The sequence below is a fragment of the Choristoneura fumiferana genome, chromosome 26 (assembly GCF_025370935.1).
Source record: "Choristoneura fumiferana chromosome 26, NRCan_CFum_1, whole genome shotgun sequence".
NCBI lineage: Eukaryota > Metazoa > Arthropoda > Insecta > Lepidoptera > Tortricidae > Choristoneura > Choristoneura fumiferana.
Window position 1 is genome coordinate 9,356,043 of NC_133497.1, and position 25,827 is coordinate 9,381,869.

General features: G+C 43.2%; 1 protein-coding gene across 1 annotated transcript in view; it reads right to left on the reverse strand.

The window, feature by feature from the left end:
* The window catches only part of LOC141442730 (double-stranded RNA-specific editase Adar-like), a 98,252-nt gene that overhangs the window by 66,713 nt on the left and 5,712 nt on the right, over nt 1–25,827 (reverse strand). Inside the window, 14 exon segments of the mRNA XM_074107812.1 lie at nt 100–202; nt 2,561–2,732; nt 4,319–4,385; nt 6,693–6,779; nt 7,934–8,045; nt 9,806–9,869; nt 9,872–9,940; nt 11,136–11,210; nt 13,043–13,207; nt 14,785–14,859; nt 16,307–16,463; nt 17,219–17,362; nt 18,485–18,555; nt 25,494–25,584. Of these exon segments, the coding sequence (XP_073963913.1) occupies nt 100–202; nt 2,561–2,732; nt 4,319–4,385; nt 6,693–6,779; nt 7,934–8,045; nt 9,806–9,869; nt 9,872–9,940; nt 11,136–11,210; nt 13,043–13,207; nt 14,785–14,859; nt 16,307–16,463; nt 17,219–17,362; nt 18,485–18,555; nt 25,494–25,584 (1,452 nt within the window).

Sequence of the window (25,827 nt, forward strand, 5' to 3'; positions counted from 1 at the left end):
AATCCCACCTTGTTACCACTGATATAAATTTGGTGGTAACAGGTGGGAAGGACCCCATTCAGTTCACTACTCACTACACTGCACTGCAATAGTCCGTACCTGCATGACTCCGTCCCAGGTCTGTACGATGTTGCTGCAGTTCTTGACCGGGATGGTACCTTCCCCGGACTCTATCTTGGTCCGCAACTGGCCGCGCGCCAACCTGTCAAGTTAATACGAAGGTTACAATACAATCATCCATCACCTCACTAATATTAAACACAGGGTGTCCCAAGACGATGACCGATGGAGGGAAAGTATCTTAAATATTGTGGATGCACGATTTTACTGAAAAGAGACTTAGGGGCTGTTTCACCATCCATTGATTAGCGCTATCCGACGGTTAAATGTGATGCCGTCTCCGTCTATTCGAACAAAACAAATAGAGACGGCATCACACCCAACCGCCAGTTAACACTAATCAATGGATGGTGAAACAGCCCCTTAATATTGTTTTAAAAAAAAGTTTTTAGTAAAAATTTCATTTTTAATGCAGGTTTTTTTTTGCTGACTGTACTTTTTGTTGGCTGTGCTTGTATTGTCACACAAACTACATTTGCATACCAAATTTCAAGTCGACGCCATTGACCGTTGAAGAGTTCCGTCCGGTGGAGACGATCCTGGCCGGACTACCAGGATGTCATTTATAGATTATGTTATTATTATATTTTTATTATTGTATTGCTGATTGTTGTATTGTATTGTATACCAAATTTCAAGTCAATCCAACTACTGGAAGTTTGTCGAATTTAACTTGCAAGATTTGATTACAGACAGACAACAGGACAATCCCTCCACCTCCCATCGTCCCGCCCTGCCTGCCTCTCGGCGTACAGACGGAATGAGGGCTATCGCGTATCAATTCGCCACTAGAGGCTCCGAAATGTCAATCTCAGAGTTTTTGGGTGAGCTACGCGGGTTTATTTATAATTATAATAATTTTGAGAATATTTTACAATATCTGAAATTAATTTATGGCAAATATGCGTTCCGGGGCAATGAATGTCTGTGTTTTGAGACAGTTTTGTCTTTCGGAACCTTTGTCCTCCCTTTTTCCGAACAAAACGGGGACTATGCACACTGTGGCATGCTCGATATTTTTATGGTACGGTTTTAAGTGTATTAAATACGATTTAAATCTAAACTTTGTTTCACGCCCGTAATAACAGACATTGAAAGCCATACTTAAAAATCTCACGCAACAGTGCGCCATCTAGTGAGACAAAAAACGATAGCCCTCATCGCTTCGATTTTCCAACTTCGCAGTAGCCCCCTGCTCAGAGAGAATTGGCTTAATTTTATTGTAGGTAACAGGGATGTTACGGAGCTCCGGTTCCGTTTCCGTAAAGTCGGAACTTCCGTTTGATATTAAACATCCGTTTCGGGTCCGGTTCCGTTACTTTTGAAACGTAAGTTATATCGGATGTCAATGCTTACTGTGGCGACTGTACATGAGCGGCGTACATCAAAAATACAGAAGGCTAATTATGCGACGTTTCTGACACACACAGTTTTTGTATGCGAAATAGTACATTGTGTCCTAAGGGCGGTAAACAAGGAATTACGAACGAGAGTCTATTAGAAGCCCGAAGTCGGAAGACTGAGGGCTTTAATGAGTCGATGTTCGTAATTCTAGTACCGCCCGTGCGACATACGTTTTTCATCACATTTGCGAGTAAAATTGTATATTTGTAAAAAGAAAAGTAATTATTTTTTCAAAAATTGCCGATACCGCTGACTACGCTCTTGGCTCTCAGGCCAGCACGACCAGCTCGCCATGCAGTATCACACTCATTGACCAACCGCGGGCTTCATGACAAGCACATTAAGGTCGAGGGTTTTATTTGGGGGGTTGCAACCAAGGTAGCCTGCGTGTTTGCACACTGTTTACGAGCAAGTGTGATGAAAACTATCATTTGATTGTGATAGCGAGTATCAGAAACGTTACGCAATAGACTCTCAGGTTTAGTAGACCTACCCTTAACATCTCGTCCACCTATCAGGCTCCGATTCTGGTTCCGGTTCCGTTTTCGGTTCCGATTCCGTTTCTGGTTCCGATAAACATAATTGAATACATCCGGTTCCGCTTTCGGTTCCGATAAAACCACATCCGTTACATCCCTGGTAGGTATCAACTCTACGTAAAACTTGACCGATATCCGGTATCCGGCCAAACAACTATCCGTTGCATCCACAGATATAGATTACACTAGATAACGCAAACACCTCAATCTGTATGAAAACCAACCGTGTCACTTTTTTATATCTACTGCGACGTCTCAAGAGCGAATTAGCGATGTGAATTCCCGATGTCCGCGCAAAATAGATTCAAATGCGCCGCCCGCCCGCGCCGTGGGGCTCGAGTCAGTCACTAGTCATGATTAGTCAGTTAGCGGTCAGTCTCTGTATGGGGCCAACCCCGACGTTTGGTCGGGGTTCGGACACGCGAAGTAGATGCATTTGCGTAATCTAGTGTTATCTATATCTGTGGTTGCATCTCTAGTGTACAGTACAGACGTACCGGTTGGGGTGGCGGTCCGGCGCCGGGTCGGGCTGCTCGTGCGGGCTGAAGATGCGTCCGTCGCCGCACGGCGCCGTGCTCACGTACAGGTGCAGCTGCCGGTCCGGCTTCAGCTGGAAGCCGCCGCCCGGAACCGGCTCCAAATCCGACTCCGGGATGGTGACCGTCGGGTCTGGGGAAAGCGCATTATTAATTATTAGTGTTAGGGGCTGTTTCGCCATCCATTGATTAGTGTTAACTGGCGGTTAGGTGTGATGCCGTCTCTATTTGTTTGGTTCGAGTAGACGGAGACGGCATCACATTTAACCGGCGGTTAACGCTAATCAATGGATGGTGAAACAGCCCCTTAGTCTAAAACATCGGCACATGCACTCTATTATTAAGGTATTAGAGCTCATGTTTCGATATCTTTGATCACCTTGGCCGCTCCGAAATATCTGATAGCGAACTGTACCTCAAAAAAACGGAACCCTTATAGGATAGAAGTAATAAAAAACTGCAATAGTTTTTTTTTTTGTATAACTTTATTAAAGAAAATTAAATTATAGCAACAATGTCAACTAAAATTAAAATAAACAAAATATTTTTTTTTTTATTTGACTGGATGGCAAACGAGCAAATGGGTCTCCTGATGGTAAGAGATCACCACCGCCCATAAACATCTGCAACACCAGGGGTATTGCAGACGCGTTGCCAACCTAGAGGCCTAACATGGGATACCTCAAGTGCCAGTAATTTCACCGGCTGTCTTACTCTCCACGCCGAAACACAACAGTGCAAGCACTGCTGCTTCACGGCAGGATTAGCGAGCAAGATGGTGGTTAAAATCAACTTAAACCTATTAATGCTTTTTTTATAATGCTTTTTTGCGCACGTGATAATGATAATACAACTATTCAAGATTATTAATTCCGAATATCACAACATGAAATCTTAGTGCAGGTCATTATTTTTCAATTTTTTTTTTAAAATTAAAAAAAAACTCGAAAACGGTGAGACTTTTAGTAAGACATTTTGTTTTATATTTGATAGATGACCTGCCCACCTATCTCCCATTTAAATTTGTCGTACTACTTCACCCTGTATATTAGGAGGATCTCACTTTACTTATACCACAATAACAGTAATAGGCAGTAGACTGACTCAGCCGTATTCTTGAAATTTATACCTACGGCTGGGCGGAGCACTAGGGTTGGCGTCTACAAAAACTAAAAGAGACGCGTTTTAGGTGCAGGATATGTTAGTTATAAGTTGGAAAGTTGCGTCTATTGCGGCAAGTTCGAAACGACTTGTAGTTTTTCACCCCCCCCCCCCCAGCCTATATACGTCCCACTGCTGGGCACAGGCCTCCTCTCAGAACAAGAGCGCTTGGGCCGTAGTTCCCACGCGGGCCCAGTGCGGATTGGGAACTTCACACACACCATTGAATTGCTTCGCAGGTTTGCGCAGGTTTCCTCACGATGTTTTCCTTCACCGTAAAGCTCGTGGTAAATTTCATCACAAAAAATTCTCATTCTTATGAACAGTTAGTATAGCCACGTTACGGAATCGTAACGGGGGCGAACAGAGCGGGCGGCGCGGCGCAGCACTCGACCAGCGACCGGACTGCGCGGCGCGCGGCGTGGCACTGCGCAGTTTTGTCTCGCGAAGGTTGGTTAGCGGCCGTGTAAATGACGCTTGGCTGTGTGCGTGCGTCGATTCTGGGCGCTAGTATGAAGTCGAACTACTGCCTATTACTAGTATAGTGCTTATACATACCTGTTGCATCGGCGTACATAAGCAGCTGCGCATACAGATGTCGCTGCAAGCAACGCCGCGCCGCCACCTAGTCAGAAAAAGGGGGCATTCGTTAATGAGGGCTATCGTTTTTTGTCTCACTAGATGGCGCACTGTTGCGTGAGGTTTTTAAGTATGGCTTTCAAAGTCTGTTATTACGGGCGTGAAAACAAAGTTTAGATTAAAATCATATTTAATACACCTTAAAACCGTACCATAAAAATATCGAGCATGCCACAGTGTTGCATAGTCCCCGTTTTGTTCGGAAAAAAGGGAGGACAAAGGTTTCCGAAAGACAAAACTGTCTCAAAACACAGACATTCATTGCCCCGGAATGCATATTTGCCATAATTAATTTCAGATATTGCAAAATATTTACAAAATTATTCTAATTATAAATAAACCCGCGTAGCTCACCCAAAAACTATGAGATTTGACATTTCGGAGACCTCACGCTACACTAGCGCCTCTAGCGGCGAATTCATTCGCGATAGCCCTCATTACGTGAGGTATTTAGTTATTTGTTCATTTTAGATATCATAATTGATACAGCACAGCGCATCGCGCTCCTAAGCAGAGAGCGATCGAACTTGTTTTGTGTACTTTTTATAATCCTACCAGGAATTGTGTTAATGTTTACGCTCGCTAGCTTAGATTATAGTTTATGCATGTAATATTTATTTTTCAAGTAAGTGAATTATTATTATTCTTTTGAGAAATAAAGATCTTTAAACCGAAACCGAATTGTGTCCGCTTTTGTAATGTGTTTTACTTGTTTTATGTCTGTTTTAATGTAAATAATTTTGTATTTATTTTCTTTCTTTTTGAGTATTTCTGTTTTGCTCTTATCCGCACGTAATTTTACCTGTCTGCTTAACCTCTATATAATAAATTGTCTTCTCTTAATTAGGTTAGCTGGAAAAGATCCCTTCTTAGGGATAAGCTCGCCTTTGTTCTCCTCTCTGTGTATTTGTATTTTTATTTTTATGTGCAATAAACAGTTTACATACATACATAATTGGGATGTCCCAATATTTGACAACGTATAATAAATCGAAAACCGTTCGGAGAAGTAGGCTTCGTGAAGCGTTTTCAGAAATCAGATTGCAAAAATTTGATTTACTGAATTAAATAAACAAAATTCAAGCAATGGCCTTCATTTGACCCCTGCAGTGTTCCGACACAAAGGCTGTTCTAAAGCAGGTCTACACTCTAAAGCAAATTTACAGTTTGAAATGTTACTGTCCTGCTTATAATAGCAAAGAGTGACGAAGACAGAACTTTAATCACAGGATGCGCACTCGGCTTTAAACAGTTGTCATTTATCGTAAAGTCCGAAATGTATACGAGTATTACCAATGTATTTTTACAAATTAAATTATTAAATTACTACGTTACTAGTAAATATAATAGTTATTTATGTGGCTGGTGCATAATGAGAGGCATTAAAGTACGAGTGTGGTTTTATGAAACGAGCCGAAGGCGAGTTTTATAATAAGATCACACGAGTGTTTTAATGCCTAATTATGTATAGCCGCATACATAACTTTATCTACATGCATATCATAAGTTTTCTATAATATGTTCAGATATGGCCTGTATTTTGACTTTGACTTTGACTTTGAATAATAATTATTATCAACATGCATGTCATAATTTTTCTACAATATGTACAGATATGCATTGTTAAAAAAGTATTACCGATACTTTAATGTAAACATTAAGATGCACTGTACTTTAATGTGAACATTAAGATGCACCCGCAGATACCAGGTTTCTTAATAAAGGCCATTTGATAGTCGTTTCTGAACATATAATAGGGAAGTTATGATATGCATGTAGATAAAAGCATTTAAATATCAGATTTTAACAAAAAATATCTATTTACTATCACACCATTAAAACAAACATAGGAATAATCGAAGCCAAAAAAAGAGAAATAAATAAAACTAACTATCCAGAAAAACTAACAAAAATGCAACGTTGCCAGCTCAGCAGGAATAACGCTCCGATAAAATCGACCATTGTTGACCTCTACTTTATATTTTTTTAACATAACGTTACTACTTTGAAAAAATCTCGTATCTCAAATAAATACGTCAACAAATTTGACCCTTAAAACAATGCTCATTAAGTTCACTTGGAAAGATCATCGATTTTGGGATACCAGCTTTTTTCAAAGTAGTGACGATATTTTGTATCGATATACCGATATTGAATATCGGAAGTCGATCATTTAGAAGTCACTATGACAGATCAAAAATTGCCGCGAAAATTCCGATGTCTGATAATGAATACAATGACATTGATGTATGATGATGATGATGATGGTGATGATGGTGTCGGGTGCACTGACCTCGGCGTGGCAGTCGTTGACGGCGCGGCCCCGCACCGACATGTGCTCCCCGGACACGCACTTAGTGCCGGTGGTCACCGCTATCACCTGCGCAAACAGTACAATACAATGAACTTTGTTTCCACTGTTGCTATTTCGTTTCCTCGCCATCGAAGTGAAAAGCAGAGTGTAAAACTCGAGCATTAAACCCATTTTCCCCGCGACGTGTCTATCTACCCTCGCCGTACCGGCTCGGGTGGCTATATGAACGCCTCGGGTAAAATGGCTCGTTTTATGCTCTTGTTGTACAATCTACTATTACTACCGTTGAATTTGCGAAAAGCCGGAACGGCCACAAGGATGCAGCCGTAGGCAACGCTGACTGAACTGGCAGAGAGCATGCTATCAAAAAGCATGTGTAACGGAGTTTTTGTTTTGAGCATGATTATTTGGGAGCATACTCAAAACTAGCATGCTTATTGCTAGCAAATGTATACAGTCCATGGGCATTCTTATTAGTAGCATGCTAGTAACGAGCATGTATAACAATAGCTTCATGTTGCTCTAAAGATGAGCTCTGATTGAGTTCGAAACAGAAAAACATAATAATTTTGGCAGGTGGTAGGACCTCGTGTGAAGCCGTGGTGGCCGAGTGGTTTGACCTATGGCCTCTCAAGCAGAGGTTCGTGGGTTCAAACCCCGGCTCGCACCTCTGAGTTTTTCGAAATTCATGTGCGGAATTAAATTTGAAATTTACCACGAGCTTTACGGTGAAGGAAAACATCGTGAGGAAACCTGCACAAACCTGCGAAGCAATTCAATGGTGTGTGTGAAGTTCCCAATCCGCACTGGGCCGGCGTGGGAACTACTGCCCAAGCCCTCTTATTCTGAGGGGAGGCCTGTGCCCTGCAGTGGGACGTATATAGGCTGGGATGATGAGGACCTTGTGCAAGGTCCGCCCGGATTGCTACCACCATCTTGCTCGCTAATCCTGCCGTGAAGCAGCAGTGCTTGCACTGTTGTGTTTCGGCGTGGAGAGTAAGACAGCCGGTGAAATTACTGGCACTTGAGGTATCCCATCTTAGGCCTCTAGGTTGGCAACGCATCTGCAATCCCCCTGGTGTTACAGGTGTCTATGGGCGGTGGTGATCTCTTACCATCAGGAGACCCACTGGCTCGTTTGCCATCCAGTAAAAAAAAAGTTAAAGGTTAAAGCGAATTCTGGAGTTGTCAAATACCGCATCTTTACACTAGTGACTTACCTTGGCCGCGTCCGGTTTGTTGTTGACGGTCATCACGATGCCAGCCAGGACCTTCCGCTTGGAGTGCACGATGTCCCCCTTCATCAGCTCGTGGAACTTCTCGTTCACCAACCTGCACACACGTACACACATACAGATATACAAAATGGGTATAATTATCGGCTCGCATCACAGATATAGATTACACTAGATTACACAAATGCATCTACTTCGCGTGTCCGAACCCCGACCAAACGTCGGGGTTGGCCCCATACAAAGAGTGACCGCTAACTGACTAATCATGACTAGTGACTGACTCGAGCCCCACGGCGCGGGCGGGCGGCGCATTTGAATCTATTTTGCGCGGACATCGGAGAATTCACATCGCTAATTCGCTCTTGAGACGTCACAGTAGATATAAAAAAGTGACACGGTTGGTTTTCATACAGATTGAGGTGTTTGCGTTATCTAGTGTAATCTATATCTGTGGCTCGCATACTTGTTGAATACTTCAAAAGTTTGTCAGAATAGTCGTTTGTCATAACTCTTTTTTCACCGAATCCAATAATTGTTCAGAATTGTTATGAAAACAAACCTAACCTAACAAAATAGTACTTTTGCTACTGTGTTTCGTACGGTGATTGAGAGATCCGGAGGCCTAACTCCCCTCCCCCTACCCTCTCTCCTCCATCCCCATTAGCCGTTTTTAGGCCGGCAACGCACCCGCAGACTTAATAATGCTGTAGGTGTCCATCGGCGGCGGTGATCACTTACCATCAGGTGACCCCCATGCTCGTTTGCCAGCTACTTGATTTAAAAAAAAACCTATACTTTTCTATAGGATGACCATTTAAACATTTCAGAAAATTTGGTAGCTGTTTCGTTTCCTAACTTTTTTTTTTATTCGACGTGATGGCAAACGAGCAAGTGGGTCTCCTGATAGTAAGAGATCACCACCGCCCATAAACATCTGCAACACCAGGGGTATTGCAGATGCGTTGCCAACCTAGAGGCCTAACATGGGATACCTCAAGTGCCAGTAATTTCACCGGCTGTCTTACTCTCCACGCCGAAACACAACAGTGCAAGCACTGCTGCTTCACGGCAGGATTAGCGAACAAGATGGTGGTAGCAATCCGGGCGGACCTTGCACAAGGTCCTACCTGCAAAACGGGTGGACCGATTTGAATGGTTAATTTATTTATTTGAAAGCATAGTTCTTAGATATGTTTTATCAAAATTGTTTCAGCCTAATTTGACTTTGAAGCGACAAAGTATGTATGTATGTATGTAAATACTTTATTGTACATAAAACACAAAAATAATACAAAAAGAAAACAACAAAACAAAAGAGTACAAAGGCGAACTTATCCCTAAAAGGGATCTTTTCAAGCTAACCACTTCTTTGGACGACCAGATGGCCTAGTGGTTAGAGAACCTGTCTACGAAGCTTGAGGTCCCGGGTTCGATTCCCGTGTCGGGGCAGATATTTGTATGAAAAATACGAATGTTTGTTCTCGGGTCTTGGGTGTTTAATATGTATTTAAGTATGTATCTATCTATATAATTATATTTATCCGTTGCTCAGTACCCATAACACAAGCTTTGCTAAGCTTACTTTGGGACTAGGTCAATTGGTGTGAATTGTCCCGTGATATTTATTTATTTAACCTAAACAGGAAAGGAAAACTTAAAGATAGGCGAACAGTAATTTATGCACAGTGAGAAGAAAGGAATAGGTATATAACATATAAATAAAAACACATATATATACATGGGCTTTCCAACTTTTTGTTTGCTAGGTTAACCGAAGATCGATGTGCAATCTTTATCGGCGGGTAGTGTACACTGTACAGTCTGTTCCAACAATGAGCATTGAGCGGGGGCACTGACTTGCCGATGCGGTCGGCGAGCGGCTGCGCGAGGCAGCCCGGCGCGGCGGGCGCGGCCGCGGCGGGGCCCGGCCCTCCTCCAGCACCGCCAGGGCTGCGCGCGCGGCTGCCAGCTTCGCCAGCTTCTTACTCGACCCTGGAGTCAAAAAAGCAATCCATCATCATCACACCAACCGTAGGACGCTCACTGTTGGAAATACTCCTAAAGACGATAGCTCTAAGAGACGAGTGCTCTTTGATGCAAATTTTAATTAAAAATACGGTTGTACGTTGTTATACAGACAGCATTTTAATAGAATTTCGTTTAACATAATTTTTTTATCATATTATCGTTTCATAGAATAATCAATACGCAGAACACTTACTTTGAAGAAATTTAAATCATTGATTTTTGTTACAAATATAAACTTTTGTTTAGATATTCATATCAAAGAATAACAAATCAAATATTCATTATTCTCTAATTATTTAGCTATTATTATAAAACTTATTACCAAGAAAAACATGCAATTCGTTTTCTGATGTGGTCACTGTTCTAACCTAAGCTAACCAACTTTTCTGGTAGAGCTTTCTAATCTATTCTAATCGAACAAAATTTGTTAAAAAGAATTCTACAATTTGATAAATAATAAAGTGAGAGTATAAGATTCATTGAAAGTTTTTCTATTAAATATGTTTCATTCAAGTAAATATTCATTGAAACAATAATATTCGAAGTAAAAATACAAGGACCAAATATTATATGAAACATTTTCTGCGAAACGAAATTCTATGAAATTTCTGTCTGCGAAAGAAGGGAACACCTAAAAATACACTATAATTTGTCCAATATGTATACTTCGAAGGGCGTTCAATGTATTCTCGGTATGGGTATGTTAGAAAAAAGATAAAACCTAGTTATAATTATAAGTAAACCACTAATAATACATGGATCTTTATTGTCTGAATGAATAAATTAATAATTATTATTACAGGCCTCCCCCATCCCCCCAATTCCCCCATCGTCATCTTCGCCCCAACCCGTCACAACTCAGAAAAAAATTCGTATCTCAAATTAACACGACAGCCAAATTGACCCTTAAACTATATTTAAATTAAAATTTTTATATATTTAACAAGTTTTAAAAAAATTACAGAATTATGTCAGAAAAATTATCGCTTTTATTTAATAATAATAATAATTTTATTTTATTTCAGGCAGAGTCCACATTGTGTTAGTATAAATGACTTATTGACTATGTTAGTAGGTACTTAAATGAAATAAAATGACATAAAATCGAATGAAAAATAAAACTAAAACTGATCAAAAAACGCAAATTAATCACACTCACCATATCCTTCGAAGGTTTGGTCCTTGATCTGACAGACGACCTTGAAACGCATACTATGGCTCAGCTGCATGGGGGCTGCAAAGAAAAAACTTTTTTGGTAAAAAAATCATTTTAAATACCTGCTTTTTTTGCCGGGTGTACTTTTTCTCGACTTTACTTGCATTGTCACCCAAACTACATTTGCGTACCTAATTACAAGTCGATGCCATTAACCGTTGAAGAGTTCCGTCCTGCGGAGACGATCCTGGCCGGACTACCAGGATGTCACTGCTACATTTTTGTATTGTCACGCAAATTACATAAGTATGCCAAATTTCAAGTCAAACCAATCTTTGAAACAAGACAAACTTAACATCAAAAACGGTTTGAAAACTTTTCTGACGCATATCACGTAATCGTAGTTTTTTTTATTCAAAGACAAACTAGACGTGGCCCCAACTCTCATATTATTATTATTATTATTATTTAGAAGCCTGTAGAGGTGTCCAAAGGCCTCCCCTCATGTCCTCCACTCTACCCTTTCTTGGGCGATCTCTGACCAGCTGCGAAGAAAGGCGTCCAGATCGTCCCGCCATCGACGCCTGGGTCTGCCACGCCGCCGAAGTCCATTTTGTGGTATCCAGTCTGTGGCTATTTTAGCCCACCTATTGGGTTCCATACGTACGGCTGACGTGGCCTGCCCAGCTCCAGAGGCGTGGGCTGCTCAACTCTCATACCGTTCGTTTTTATTATGGGATGACAGTGACAGAAGTAGAGTGCAGCGGGGTAGTGCGGGGGCGACAGGGGTAAGTTGGAGCGAAGTATTATGTGGTGATTAGTGGGGCATTTTCGTGTCCCTTTATTGTTTTTTTTTACTTTAAGAAAAAATATGGCTTTTCCTACTCAGAACCAAGAGCACAATTGATTCCGATAGTTAAAAAAGTTGTCCTCATTTTACACAACAAAATTTTAAGAGTCAGTTTTGTTACGCCCATACGTGTATGAAAAAAACGTAACAAAACTGATTTTTTTTGGGGACATTTTTAGGGTTCCGGAGCCAAAATGGCAAAAACGGAACCCTTATAGTTTCGCCATGTCTGTCTGTCTGTCTGTCGGTCCGTCCGCCGCTTTGCTCAGGGACTATCAATGCTAGAAAGTTGTAATAATGCACGGATATATATGTAAACTATGCCGACAGGAAACTATAACGGCTAAGTTTGCTTGAGAATTATTAGTAGTTTATGAATAAATAGCAGCCTAAGGTATAAAATACGAAATCCTTAGAAAAATATTACTTATTTTTTTTCGTAATGGCTACAGAACCCTATTTTGGGCGTGTCCGACACGCTCTTGGCCGGTTTTTTTTAAACTATCTGAATCGATTGAGCTCTTGATTCTGAGTAGGAAAAGCCATATTTTTTCTAAAAGTGAAAAAAATAAGAAAAGGGACATCTGTACACAAAAACGCCCAGTGACGAAGTAGGGTGCAGCAGGGTAGTCTGGGATGACAGGGGTTAGATGAAACGAAACGATGTATAAAGGGATGACTGTGGTGGGATGCAGCGTAGTAGTGTGGAATGACAGGGGTAAGATGGAACGAAGTATTATGGGGTGATGGCGAAGTAGGGTGCAGCGGGGTAGTGTGAGATGACAGGGGTTAGACGCAACGAGGTATTATGGGGTGACAGTGACGAGGTAGGGTGCAGCGGGGTAGTGTGGGGCGACAGGGGTAAAATGGAACGAGGCATTATGGGGCGATAGAGACGAGGTAGGGTGCGGTGCAGCAGGTTAGTGTGGGGCGACAGGGGTAAAATGGAACGAGGTATTATGGGGCGATAGAGACGAGGTAGGGTGCAGCGGGGTAGTGTGGGGCGACAGGGTAACATGTAACGGGGTATCATGGGGTAACAGTGGCAGGGGCGGGGTACCTTGGGCCTGGTCGAGCACGGAGCCGTCCCCGAACGTGCAGTGGAAGCTGAGGCCGGGGCAGGACTCGTACAGCGAGTTGATGGGGCTCTTGTGGGCGGGCGCGGCGCCCTGCACGCCGAACAGCGCAGCACCCGCCGTCGGCGCTGGCGGCGGCATCAGCGCTGCTGGAACGGTACAAATCAAAGTTAAACTCAAAAATCTTTATCCAATTCAGGCTATAACAATCACTTATGAATGTTTAAAATATCTAAGTACCACATTTTCCCAAACTAACGTACTGTTCTATAAAACCAGAAAGTAATTAAGAGTTGGGAAATAAAACAGTTTGGCAAATGAAACATTTGAGAATAATATTTCTATGAAAAGGCAGAATTGTCTGAATGTAGCTCTGTGTCTCTCTGTCTGTGTATGTCTGTGTGTGTGTATGTGCGTGCGTGCGTCCGTGCGTGCGTGCGTGTGTGTGTGTGTGTGTGTGTGTGTGTGTGTGTCAAAGTGTTCTGACACATACACACGTATGTTTGCATCTTCTTTAAACCGAAACGGCTGCTTGGTTTTATATAAAATGCGGATTAAAAAATATACTTGATACAGATACTATAAGTAGTAGAAAGTCCATCCATCCCAGCCTATACACGTCCCACTGCTGGGCACAGGCCTCCTCTCCGAACAAGAGGGCTTGGGCCATAGTTCCCACGCGGGCCCAGTGCGGATTGGGAACTTCACACACACCATTGAATTGCTTCGCAGGTTTGTGCAGGTTTCCTCACGATGTTTTCCTTCACCGCAAAGCTCGTGGTAAATTTCAATGTAATTCCGCACATGAATTTCGAAAAACTCAGAGGTGCGAGCCCGGGTTTGAACCCACGACCCTCTGCTTGAGAGGCGATAGGTCAAACCACTAGGCCACCACGGCTTCAGTAGAAAGTATCATTTGATAAACTGGACCTCATGAAGAAGAGTCTAGATGACCAATGGAACTCGTCAAAGCTAAATAATGCTCACTAGTCTATAAACGATCATGATTAATATACCTAGATAAGCGACTAAGAAGAAGCTTTAAGTTAATGATTCTTTCGAACTGATCTGATGCTGAAGCCGGAAGGTAGGCAACGGAACTCTGTATTAAAACAACGTAACTAAGCCGTGTTTGGGCTTCATGGAATAGTTGTGAGATGTAATTTGGCTACGAATCACTAAAAAGTGAGAAAGAAAGAATTTTTTTAACAAAAAAAGTAAAACCGACTCCAAAAAAATAACAAAAGTTGGAACCGACTACAAAACCCTTGAAAATATTTTTCTAGGTACCTACTAGCTCGAAGTCGGTGACTCAGCACGACCCAGCAGGAGGGATTGAAACTCATAGTATGTAGGTGAGGTAGACGACTATTGTTTACTGCTGGGTGGGTAATATTTTCAAGGATTTTTTACTCTGTTCCATTTGTTGTTGTTTAATTATTTATTTTTTTGTAATTTTTTTCTTTAATATTATAAAAAATGACTTTCTGCCAAGTTTCTTGCGGCGCATTCATCTTGGCAATGATGGTCTTTCCGAAAGCGCTGCTAGTTTAAAAAATGACGTGTAAAAGTGCCCATTGCGGCCTATTTACTGAATGATTTTAATTTGATTTTAATTTGTTATTTTTTGGAGTCGGTTTTATTTTCTTGTTAAAATTTTTCTTTTTTCTTATACAATAAACTATTTGCTAATTTTGTGTAAATAAATAATTTGTACCTGTCTGACCTGGCGGAGTCTCAGGCCGCTTGGCCTCCACGTCCACCGGTTTCGCTTGCACCTCGAGACACTGGAACTCTGACGCTGTCCAACAAACATACAGGTTACATGTTGCGATCCACCGCTTTTAGCGCCACCTTTTATCTAGGTTGGGAAGTTGGTAGGAATGGGTGCGGTTAAAGTTAGTGTTGCCGATCGATAGTCAAGGAGCGGAATTTCTCATAGCAAAAATCAAACGTCAAAGGAATTGAACATAAGTGTTATCGACTATCGATAAATATTTCAGCAATTAATAAAACAGAAATTAGTACTCACGCGCGCCTCGCGCTCGCTGTGGCCCCAGCCTGCGTCATGTCTGCCCCTGACACACATCGCTCCCTACAGTACTCACGCGCGCCTCGCGCTCGCTGTGGCCCCAGCCTGCGTCATGTGTGCCCCTGACACACATTGCTCCCTACAGTACTCACGCGCGCCTCGCGCTCGCTGTGGCCCCAGCCTGCGTCATGTCTGCCCCTGACACACATTGCTCCCTACAGTACTCACGCGCGCCTCGCGCTCGCTGTGGCCCCAGCCTGCGTCATGTCTGCCCCTGACACACATTGCTCCCTACAGTACTCACGCGCGCCTCGCGTTCGCTGTGGCCCCAGCCTGCGTCATGTCTGCCCCTGACACACATTGCTCCCTACAGTACTCACGCGCGCCTCGCGCTCGCTGTGGCCCCAGCCTGCGTCATGTCTGCCCCTGACACACATTGCTCCCTACAGTACTCACGCGCGCCTCGCGTTCGCTGTGGCCCCAGCCTGCGTCATGTCTGCCCCTGACACACCTTGCTCCCTACAGTACTCACGCGCGCCTCGCGCTCGCTGTGGCCCCAGCCTGCGTCATGTCTGCCCCTGACACACCTTGCTCCCTACAGTACTCACGCGCGCCTCGCGCTCGCTGTGGCCCCAGCCTGCGTCATGTCTGCCCCTGACACACATTGCTCCCTACAGTACTCACGCGCGCCTCGCGCTCGCTGTGGCCCCAGCCTGCGTCATGTCTGCCCCTGACACACATCGCTCCCTACAGTACTCACGCGCGCCTCGCGCTCGCTGTGGCCCCAGCCTGCGTCATGTCTGCCCCTGACACACATCGCTCCCTACAGTACTCACGCGCGCCTCGCGCTCGCTGTGGCCCCAGCCTGCGTCATGTCTGCCCCTGACACACATCGCTCCCTACAGTACTCACGCGCGCCTCGCGCTCGCTGTGGCCCCAGCCTGCGTCATGTCTGCCCCTGACACACATCGCTTCCTACAGTACTCACGCGCGCCTCGCGCTCGCTGTGGCCCCAGCCTGCGTCATGTCTGCCCCTGACACACATCGCTCCCTACAGTACTCACGCGCGCCTCGCGCTCGCTGTGGCCCCAGCCTGCGTCATGTCTGCCCCTGACACACATCGCTCCCTACAGTACTCACGCGCGCCTCGCGCTCGCTGTGGCCCCAGCCTGCGTCATGTCTGCCCCTGACACACATTGCTCCCTACAGTACTCACGCGCGGGCCGCGGCTCATCGCTGGTGAAGTCCGGCGGCGCGGCGGCGGGCAGCACGCGGCCGGCGCGCGCGAGCAGCGCCGCGAGACACGCCTTGGCGGCTGACACGCGCGCCTCGCGCTTGCTGTGACCCCAGCCTTCGAACGTCATGTCCGCCACCTGACGGTTCAAAATTATATTTAGCGTCAAATCTATCATACAAACAAGTAAATATTAATAAATTAATTATTGTATTAATTTAGTTTGACTTATTTAAATTTATTTACTCTTTTTAATTTATTTTGTAATTTTTGTGTTTATTCTAATATTTTTTGGACATTCCATTTCAAATTATTTAATCATAATTTCATTATTTTAAACGTTTAAAAAACCGAATTCAAATTATAGTGTACCCTTTCAGGGTCCATGCACATTATGTACCATAGTTGCATAAAATCAAATATGACATACAGCGAGCGATTCATCCCCATCTGCTCCGTGTGGGAGTGGGACATTTGCCCCCGTCTGCTGCGCGCGAGGGACTTGTCCCCCGCCGCCCCACTCACCGTGACCGCGACGGTGAAGCTGGGCAGTGCGCGGGCCCTCCCTGGCGCATCACGGTGTACGCGACGCGCCGCCAGCGGGCCTGTCCCCCGGCCGCCCCGCGTGTCCCCCGCCGCCCCACTCACCGTGACCGCGACGGTGAAGCTGGGCAGTGCGCGGGCCCTCCCTGGCGCAGCACGGTGTACGCGACGCGCCGCCAGCGGGCCTGTCCCCCGGCCGCCCCGCGTGTCCCCCGCAGCCCCACTCACCGTGACCGCGACGGTGAAGCTGGGGCAGTGCGCGGGCCTCCCTGGCGCAGCACGGTGTACGCGACGCGCCGCCAGCGGGCCTGTCCCCCGGCCGCCCCGCGTGTCCCCCGCCGCCCCACTCACCGTGACCGCGACGGTGAAGCTGGGGCAGTGCGCGGGCCCTCCCTGGCGCAGCACGGTGTACGCGACGCGCACGCCGAGCTCGTTCAGCGCCGACACGGGCGACTTCCCTCCCGTCTCCACGGCCGCCGCCGCTTGTGCCAGCGCCTGCGGAAAACACTAGTTACATCCCCGCCCTATACATATGTCACTGCGCAATGAGGGCTATCGTTTTTTGTCTCACTAGATGGCGCACTGTTGCGTGAGGTTCTTAAGTGTGGCTTTCAAAGTCTGTTATTACGGGCGTGAAAACAAAGTTTAGATTAAAATCATTTAATACACCTTAAAACCGTACCATATAAATATCGAGCATGCCACAGTGTTGCATAGTCCCCGTATTGTTCGGAAAAAAGGGAGGACAAAGGTTTCCGAAAGACAAAACTGTCTCAAAACACAGACATGCATTGCCCCGGAACGCATATTTACCATAATTAATTACAGATATTGCAAAATATTCACCAAATTATTCTAATTCTAAATAAACCCGCGTAGCTCACCCAAAAACTATGAGATTTGACATTTCGGAGACCTGACGCTACACTAGCGCCTCTAGCGGCGAATTCATTCGCGATAGCCCTCATTCAAATCAAATTATGATTGGTTTTTTGGAGTCTTTTTGTATTCTAGTAGCGACATCTCTTGTCTGGGTGAGGGGTTAGTTCCGAAAGAGTGTGACGTCTCTCGATGAGAGCGGAACATAGATGTCGCTAGTGCTGCTGCATAAGTAGCGTAGTAGAAATAAGCAACCTGAGATATGTATGCATAGGAAAAATTCGCCTAGATTCCTGTCCAGCGGTGGTGTAGGGGTTATAGCACGCAGCACGGATTGCTGAGGACCTGGGTTCGATTCCCAGCGCTGGTCCCTTTTTCTGGTTTTTCTGTGCATCCATGTCTCAGTTTGTATTTTCGATACTGGATTTAGGTTATTTATGGCCACATCTGAGCTGTGTCGTGAAAAAGTACATTTCGATGTGTTGCGAGGAATTGTTTTGTCGTGAACCAATAGAATTTCTTAATTTAACTATCCTCGGACAGCATAGCTTTACTGGAAACAGTTGAGCGTTGCTAGGATGGGTAAATGAAGCGTTTCATCGGTTCATGAGAAACACATTCCTAGGAAGGCATTCTCGCACATCTCTGATGGAAACTGAGCCCTGGGGAAGGCCTATGTCCAACACTACACGACCTACAGATGATGATGATGATGAATGATGAAGGATGAAGTAATACCTGCAAGTTCCACTTGTACCCGGCGCCCAGCCGGATCGAAGGCACCGTACGTTTCGGCGGCGGCGCGCCATCTATACACAGAATAACACATTAACGAGCCCGCTTCGTTGCATCAGATCTACAGATAATCTATGCCCTTGCTGCTGCGCTCAACGCGTAAGACAATGTTTGGTAATAAGATTATATGTGACAATCCGTAGCAAAAGGGTCTTTATGGCAGGCTACCGATTGTCACATATGATGCAAAATTGATCTGCGTCAAAGCGTTTATCGCATAAAGGTGCGACCCAACAGATGCTTAAAAAACGGTGACGGCACGGAATCGCAATGACGCATTTTTGCTGCTTTCCACACCTCTGTTTAAAATACGCAAACGGTGCGGAATCGCAGTGACGTGCCGTTAACGTCACGACTTTTGTTCGGTAAAGACCTAAAGTTTCCGATACGTCACTGCGATTCCGTATTTTAAGCAGCGGTGTGGAGAGCATGCGATAACGCACCTTAAAACAATCGAGCGCTTTAGAAATAAGTATAAAAAGAAAAGGTTTCCTATTTAAAATCGAAAAAAACGGTGTGTTTTGTTTACGTCTTAGAGATTTACTTGCTGCAGCGACCGATGGGTCAGTCAGAGCAAAAAACAAGCAATACAAACTGTAAAACTATCTTATTTTTGTGCTAAACAATTAGCGCTCATCGTTAGAATAATTTAATAGTACATTTTGTCTTAAGGGCGATAAATAAGGAATTACGAACGAGCTTTAAAGAGTCGATGTTCGTAATTCTAGTACCGCCCGTGCGGCATACAATGTTTTTCATCACATTTGCGAGTAAAATTGTATATTTGTAAAAGAAAAACTAATATTTTTTCAACCGCTGACTGCGCTCCGCGCCTATGGACATTTTCGGAAGTATTTAAAAAATTATACAAATTAATTAAAAATATGCAGTTATTGCAAACATTACTTTGCGTTGTTAAGAAACAAATTATCCATCAAACATATAAAAACAATCACAAACCTTTATTGCATCTCGCATACACTACACTAATAGCGACCCGGCCCGGCTTCGCACGGGCGCAAATTTGAAAAAAAAAGACAATAAATGTCTATAACCAAAAGGACTTAACATTTTGCACTCTCCCCAACACCCGCGCGAAGTATAGCGCGTAGGTATAAAATGTCTAAACGAACTTGTCTAAACGGTCTTTTTCTTATGCAGTCGAGGTCAAAGACAAGTGTAAAGACACTTTACTACCTTGTAATTGTATACCTAAATTGTCAGAAAGCTTACAGCGACAAGGTACAGTCAAGTGCAAAAGTATTGACACGGCCAAAGTAAAAAAAATATGTATAAATACACGACTATGCACTTAACATTAAGGTCGTGTATACATATTTTTGTAACTTTGGCCGTGTCGCTATCTTTGCACGTCACTGTACTAAAGTGTACCGTTTATGTATAGATAGAGTAGGTAACAGAAAAGCTCAATCCTGAATCGTAATAAAACATCTTACAATAATAACATAAGTATCTATCTATCTAATACCTTTAAACGAGCAATTCTTGTATATTATATACATATATATTTCAGGGATCTCGAAAACGGCTCCAACGATTTCGATGTATTTTGGTATGTAGGGGTTCTCGGGGTTTTAGCTCGGTCAACCAGGTACTAAATTATTTATCCATACTAATACTTAATACAAATGCGAAATTTTGTCTGTCTGTTATCTTTTCACTCTTTAAACCGCTGAACCGATTTATTACAATTTTGGTATGGAGATGGGAAGGCACAGGATAGTTTTAATCCCGGGAAATATCTTTCCCGCGGGAAGGATAAACGAACACCTAGCAGACGAAGTCACGGGCTAGTTATAAAACACAAAAACAACATTAAAAAACAAACGTGTACAAAAGCGAACTAAACATTTTAAACCAGAAAAACATACATTGACACAACATTTTCACCGCTCAGATCACGTGTTCAAAAAAAAACTTTTATCGACTATTATAATCGATGTACAAAATCGTATTGCGACAAACGTGGTGTATACCTCGAATGTCTCGGCCCAACTGGGCTGCTACGAATTCGAAAATCGAAGCTCACATCGTACCGTCCCTCTCACTCTAGTATTAATTAATATTAGCATCAGCGGGACGGAACACTTTTAACAACAAGACCGACCAACCCGACCAATGAATGGCAGTCGCCGTTCTGTCACGTGGTCATTTTAAGACACAAGAAAGGGACTACCTGTCTCTAACAATGTCTTAGAGCCAAGTCTCAATGCCAAGTGCGAGTCAGACTCGCGCACCGAGGGTTCCGTACAATTTTGTAGGTATTTATGAATACAGTGTTAGCAGAGCCTTTCCTTTTTGAATTACTTAATGGATGTATGATTTTTTTTTATTCAACTGGATGGCAAACGAGCAAGTGGGTCTCCTGATGGTAAGAGATCACCACCGCCCATAAACATCTGCAACACCAGGGGTACTGCAGATGCGTTGCCAACCTAGAGGTCTAAGACGGGGTACCTCAAGTGCCAGTAATTTCACCGGCTGTCTTACTCTGCAAGCACAGCTGCTTCACGGCAGGATTAGCGAGCAAGATGGTGGTAGCAATCCGGGCGGACCTTGCACTAGGTCCTACCACGTGTTGTTTGTATAACGTAGATAAGTTACAGAGATTTTTAACGCATCCACTGCCACCTGACTCATAAACGGTTTACTAATGTTTCAGCGAATAACGTTTGGCAACCTGTTTTATTACAACAACTATTTCAGGATTTTTATAAAATCAACTTAACCTAACCTACCTAGAGGGTTCTACACGATGACCTTGAAATAAATCCTGAAATAGTTACAGTTTAACCCCCTTATTCATAAAACTTAACAAGCCTATGTTAACTAACAAATGCTTTGTCCCTTTCTAACAAATACAAATGTCGAAGTGACAGATAAGGACAAACGAATTTTAGCGGCATTTTAACTAGAATAGGTTTGATTGCCGTTTATGAATAAGGGGGTAAGAGCAGTGGCGTAGCTACCAAGGGGCTAGGCGGGGCAGTGCCCGGGGCCCTCAAGCTCAGGGGGCCCTCGAAATTCTGCTTTATAGCTGATGATAAAGTTGCTTAGCATTTTTAAAGTATTTGTATATATAATGATTTTACTTCAAAAAACCTTACCAGTTTTGATAGCAGTGGGCCCATTTTTTTATTTGCCCCAGGGCCCTAGGTTACCTAGCTACGCCACTGGGTAAGAGTTTGCGAAATGAAACAGGTTGTCAAACGTTACGTTGCGAAATGGCAGTATACCCGCTCAAAAACTACACACAAACTAACTAACTCGTATATTAGTGGGATGTAAGATCTTTGCTTCGTCTTCCATGGAAATATCTGACGCTACGCCACTGAGCGAGTGTCAGATACGTTACGCATTGGACTCTCTGGTAGTAGCGTACCATCAGCCAAACATACGGTCTACCACCCTAAAGTTGATAATCGTTTCATCATCATCCCAGCCTATATACGCGTCCCACTGCTGGCAAAGGCCTCCTCTCAGAACAAGAGGCTTGGGCCATAGTTCCCACGCGGGCCCAGTGCGGATTGGGAACTTCACACACACCATTCGCAGGTTTGTGCAGGTTTCCTCACGATGTTTTCCTTCACCGCAAAGCTCGTGGTAAATTTCAAATGTAATTCGCACATGAATTTCGATAAACTCAGAGGTGCGAGCCGGGGTTTGAACCCACGACCCTCTGTTTGAGAGGCGATAGGCCAAACCACTAGGCCACCACGGCTTTTTAATATAGATAGATAATCGTTTGCATGTCATAAAACAATAATGCCAATAGACGTGTCTGTCAACTTGAAAGTTCGACTTTAGCGACATATTCATTTGATAAGAACTTGTTTAAAAATTGATAAACCACTTATTTGGCTGATGGTACCTAGTAGCGAGTGTTCTAAATTTATTTGACTCAAAGTCGACGGAGCTCCGCGAGCGCGGAGCTCCTATTCCCATTCCTATATGACACAACTCTAACCTAACCTAAAATTTGTTTTTTCTACTTTTCGACAAAAAACAGGTTAGGACTAATGGTGATTTTCCACCGGCGAGGCGAGACGAGAATTGAAATTTGCATGCATTCTCGCGCGCCCGCCGCGAGCCGCCGCGGGCGCTGCCATACAAATTTCAATTCTCGTCTCGCCTCGCCAATGGAAAACCACCTTAAGGATACTACGAAACTCGAAGTTCGTGTCGTTCGGTCCCTCTGACACTTACACTATTTAATCCGAGAGAGAGAGGGACGGTACGATACTAAATTCGATTTTCGGAGTAGGCCCTCAGTTGTTTTTAGATCACTTGCTACTTAGACCAGTTGCTTCTTAGACGAATTGATGCTATACCAAATTAAAGCGGTTAAAACGCCGGAATAAGCCAGTAACGAATAAGTTACAAAAGATTTAAGCAAAAGTTAAAGAGTTCTTACTTTTATTATCAGCAGTATACAGCACATCCAGGTCCCCAGATTCAGGCATTATAGGTATTCTACGTCTGTCTGTATATTAAATAACAACCTCACAAACCTAATGTCGCACTCAAATGGGCCAATCAACTTTTTTACCCACTCTTTGGGCGTCTCCTGCGTTACCAAAAAAATCGTACTTCCAACAAGATATTTCACGGTTTAATAGGTTGAACTTACGTAGGATGGCATGTATTCATGTACACCATCTATTAAATTACATAAAAAACATGTTTACTTACAAAAATTTGCAATTGTTTGAAAAATGTCGCGGACAGATTAGTGTCGGTAAAAAGTTGATTGGCCCAAATACAAATTAAAGCTTTACCTAGTCTTAGATAATATAATAATAATACAATAGGTATCTTACTACATTTGTCATTAAATATTTAACTCGCTTCATAAAAAAAGGTAATATAAAACATCGTGGTAACCAAGTGGCGTAGCTATCGGAGGGCTAGACGGGGCAGTGCCCCGGGCCCGGGGGCCCCTCGGACTCTGACTTAAAAACTATAAATTGAACTAGTGAAAATTCTCCCACATTCGAAATATTCGGAATACGGAACAAACGTTTTTTAACCCCCCGACGCAAAAAGAGGGGTGTACTAAGTTTGACCGCTATGGGCGCTGTGTGCCTGTCTGTCTGTGGCACCGTAGCTCTTAAACGGGTGGACCGATTTGAATGCAGATTTTTTATTTGAAAGCAGGCTTTCTAGCGATGGTTCTTAGGTTTTATCAAAATCGCTTCAGCCGTTTTTGAGATATTGAGCTTTGAAGTGACAAAGTCTGGGGTTTTCCAACTTTTTGTTGGTTAGGTTATAAATAGTTCAGTTGGGGTCCTAGTTTTTTGCCCCAGGGCCTTTGGTTACCTAGCTACTCCACTGATGGTAACCTAGTGGTTTGAATTGAATAGGCTCTCAACCAGAAGGTCCAGGGTTCGAACCCGTGCTCGTTAGTTTATTAGAATCTGTGCGCGAATTTATATTTTGGAATTTACCATATTCAATGAAGGAGAACTTCGTAAGGAAATCTGCACACACTAAGCACAGTGGTGTTTAGTTTCTAATGCGCGCTGGGCCCGCGGAAACAGCCCAATCTGTGCCCAACAGTGGGACGTACACATAAACCGAAGATAATGATGATTTACATTAGTATGGGCAATTGAGGTCATTTCCAATTTTCAAAACGGTTAATGGTCAAAAGTTAAATTAAATCTTTGAGAGGTTTTGACGTCTAAAGAGATTAGATAAATTGACTTTTCTGATAGTAGCTGTTAAAATTAATAATTCTAAGTACTTATACTAAACAAATCCTACTTGGTCGTTAACAAAATATGCCACTGAATAGTTATTTCTTCATCACTTTACTAAAACAAACATATTTTACCAGAAACGCACAAAAAAATCACAAAAAACGGTTAAAACAACTGTCACAAAATTAAAAAAAAAACTTATTTTTAAACTGATGCGAGGTTGTTATCAAATATACTTTATAATTCGTACACTAGGATTAAAATAATAAAATACTAAATACTAATTTAAAAAAAAACCCTGGAGAGCAAATGATTGAACATGTAACGAAAACTATTGACAGGCGATTCGTGGAATATCGAACTACCCGCTTTTTTTTTTTTTCATTCATGCTTCCAGGGACAGCCAAGGGATATGCATCCATACAGCCACGTCGTGTGTTAATCTACCTATTAAGAGTAATTGTAGTTTATTTATTTACAAGCTGTTACCCGCTACTTCGTCTACAAAACACACACACACACACAGCACAGCACATTTATTATTTTGGAAACCAATATAATTATTTGATGATCAATATTATTTCCAAGTAATTTTTAATTAATATTTAGGTAAAGTCAACGTCCGCGTTCTCGACACGAACGCCCAATAGATGACACCCTGCTGTCATCTCTATTGCAATGACATAAGATTAAAGTTGCCATCGATTGGGACAGTGGCGAGCACTTGTACGTTTACCTTAACCGTTTTAATATTATTTAGGTGACAGATCTACTATTTTAGGAACAAATATTGTTTATTAGGTCACCAAAAATGTATTTATTAGGTGATCAGTGAAATCATACCCATTTAAAATACCCAAAAAAAAACGTTTATCGCTATACCTAGTGTCATCCACGAATACGCGTGATTTTGTCAAAATTAGACATTAATTACATTTTAATAAGAACCACGGCACGCGTCATCCTGAATGACTACCTATATCCCGCGGGAACTATGCGATGTTCCGGGATAAAAAACTATCCTATGTCCTTTCTAGGGTCTAAGTATAGACTATACCAGACAGAGTTGCTTTCGCATTTATTGGCTCTGTGCACGACATCAGCGCCACCTAGCGTCCGCAACTTTTTTGGCTCTGATGCTCTGACGTTTTGAAATTTCATCGCGACAATTTTTGCAGGCTCAGCTTTCATTAGCCAGACTCTATCATCTTGCTGGTGTCGGTACTCACACATCTGGCCGTTGTAGGCCCGCTTCTGGCCGATGGCCTCCTCCACTGGCATCACGAAATCAGACGTCGACGATATGTCCTTGCTCGATGTCTACGAAACAACAAATACACTTATTACTTACTTACAGACTAAAGCAGGGTTTCTCAAACTTATGGCTCCACGTACCCCTGTTAAAGTTTCTGGACAACAGCGAACCTCTACCTCCCCCCCCCCCCTCCCCAAAGAAAGTAATAAAACTGGCTGTTGGAGAAACTAAGTTTATTTTTATTTCAATCATCATGATAATATAATGTATATTATTTATTTCAATAAAAGGTAGCAAATATAGGTAAG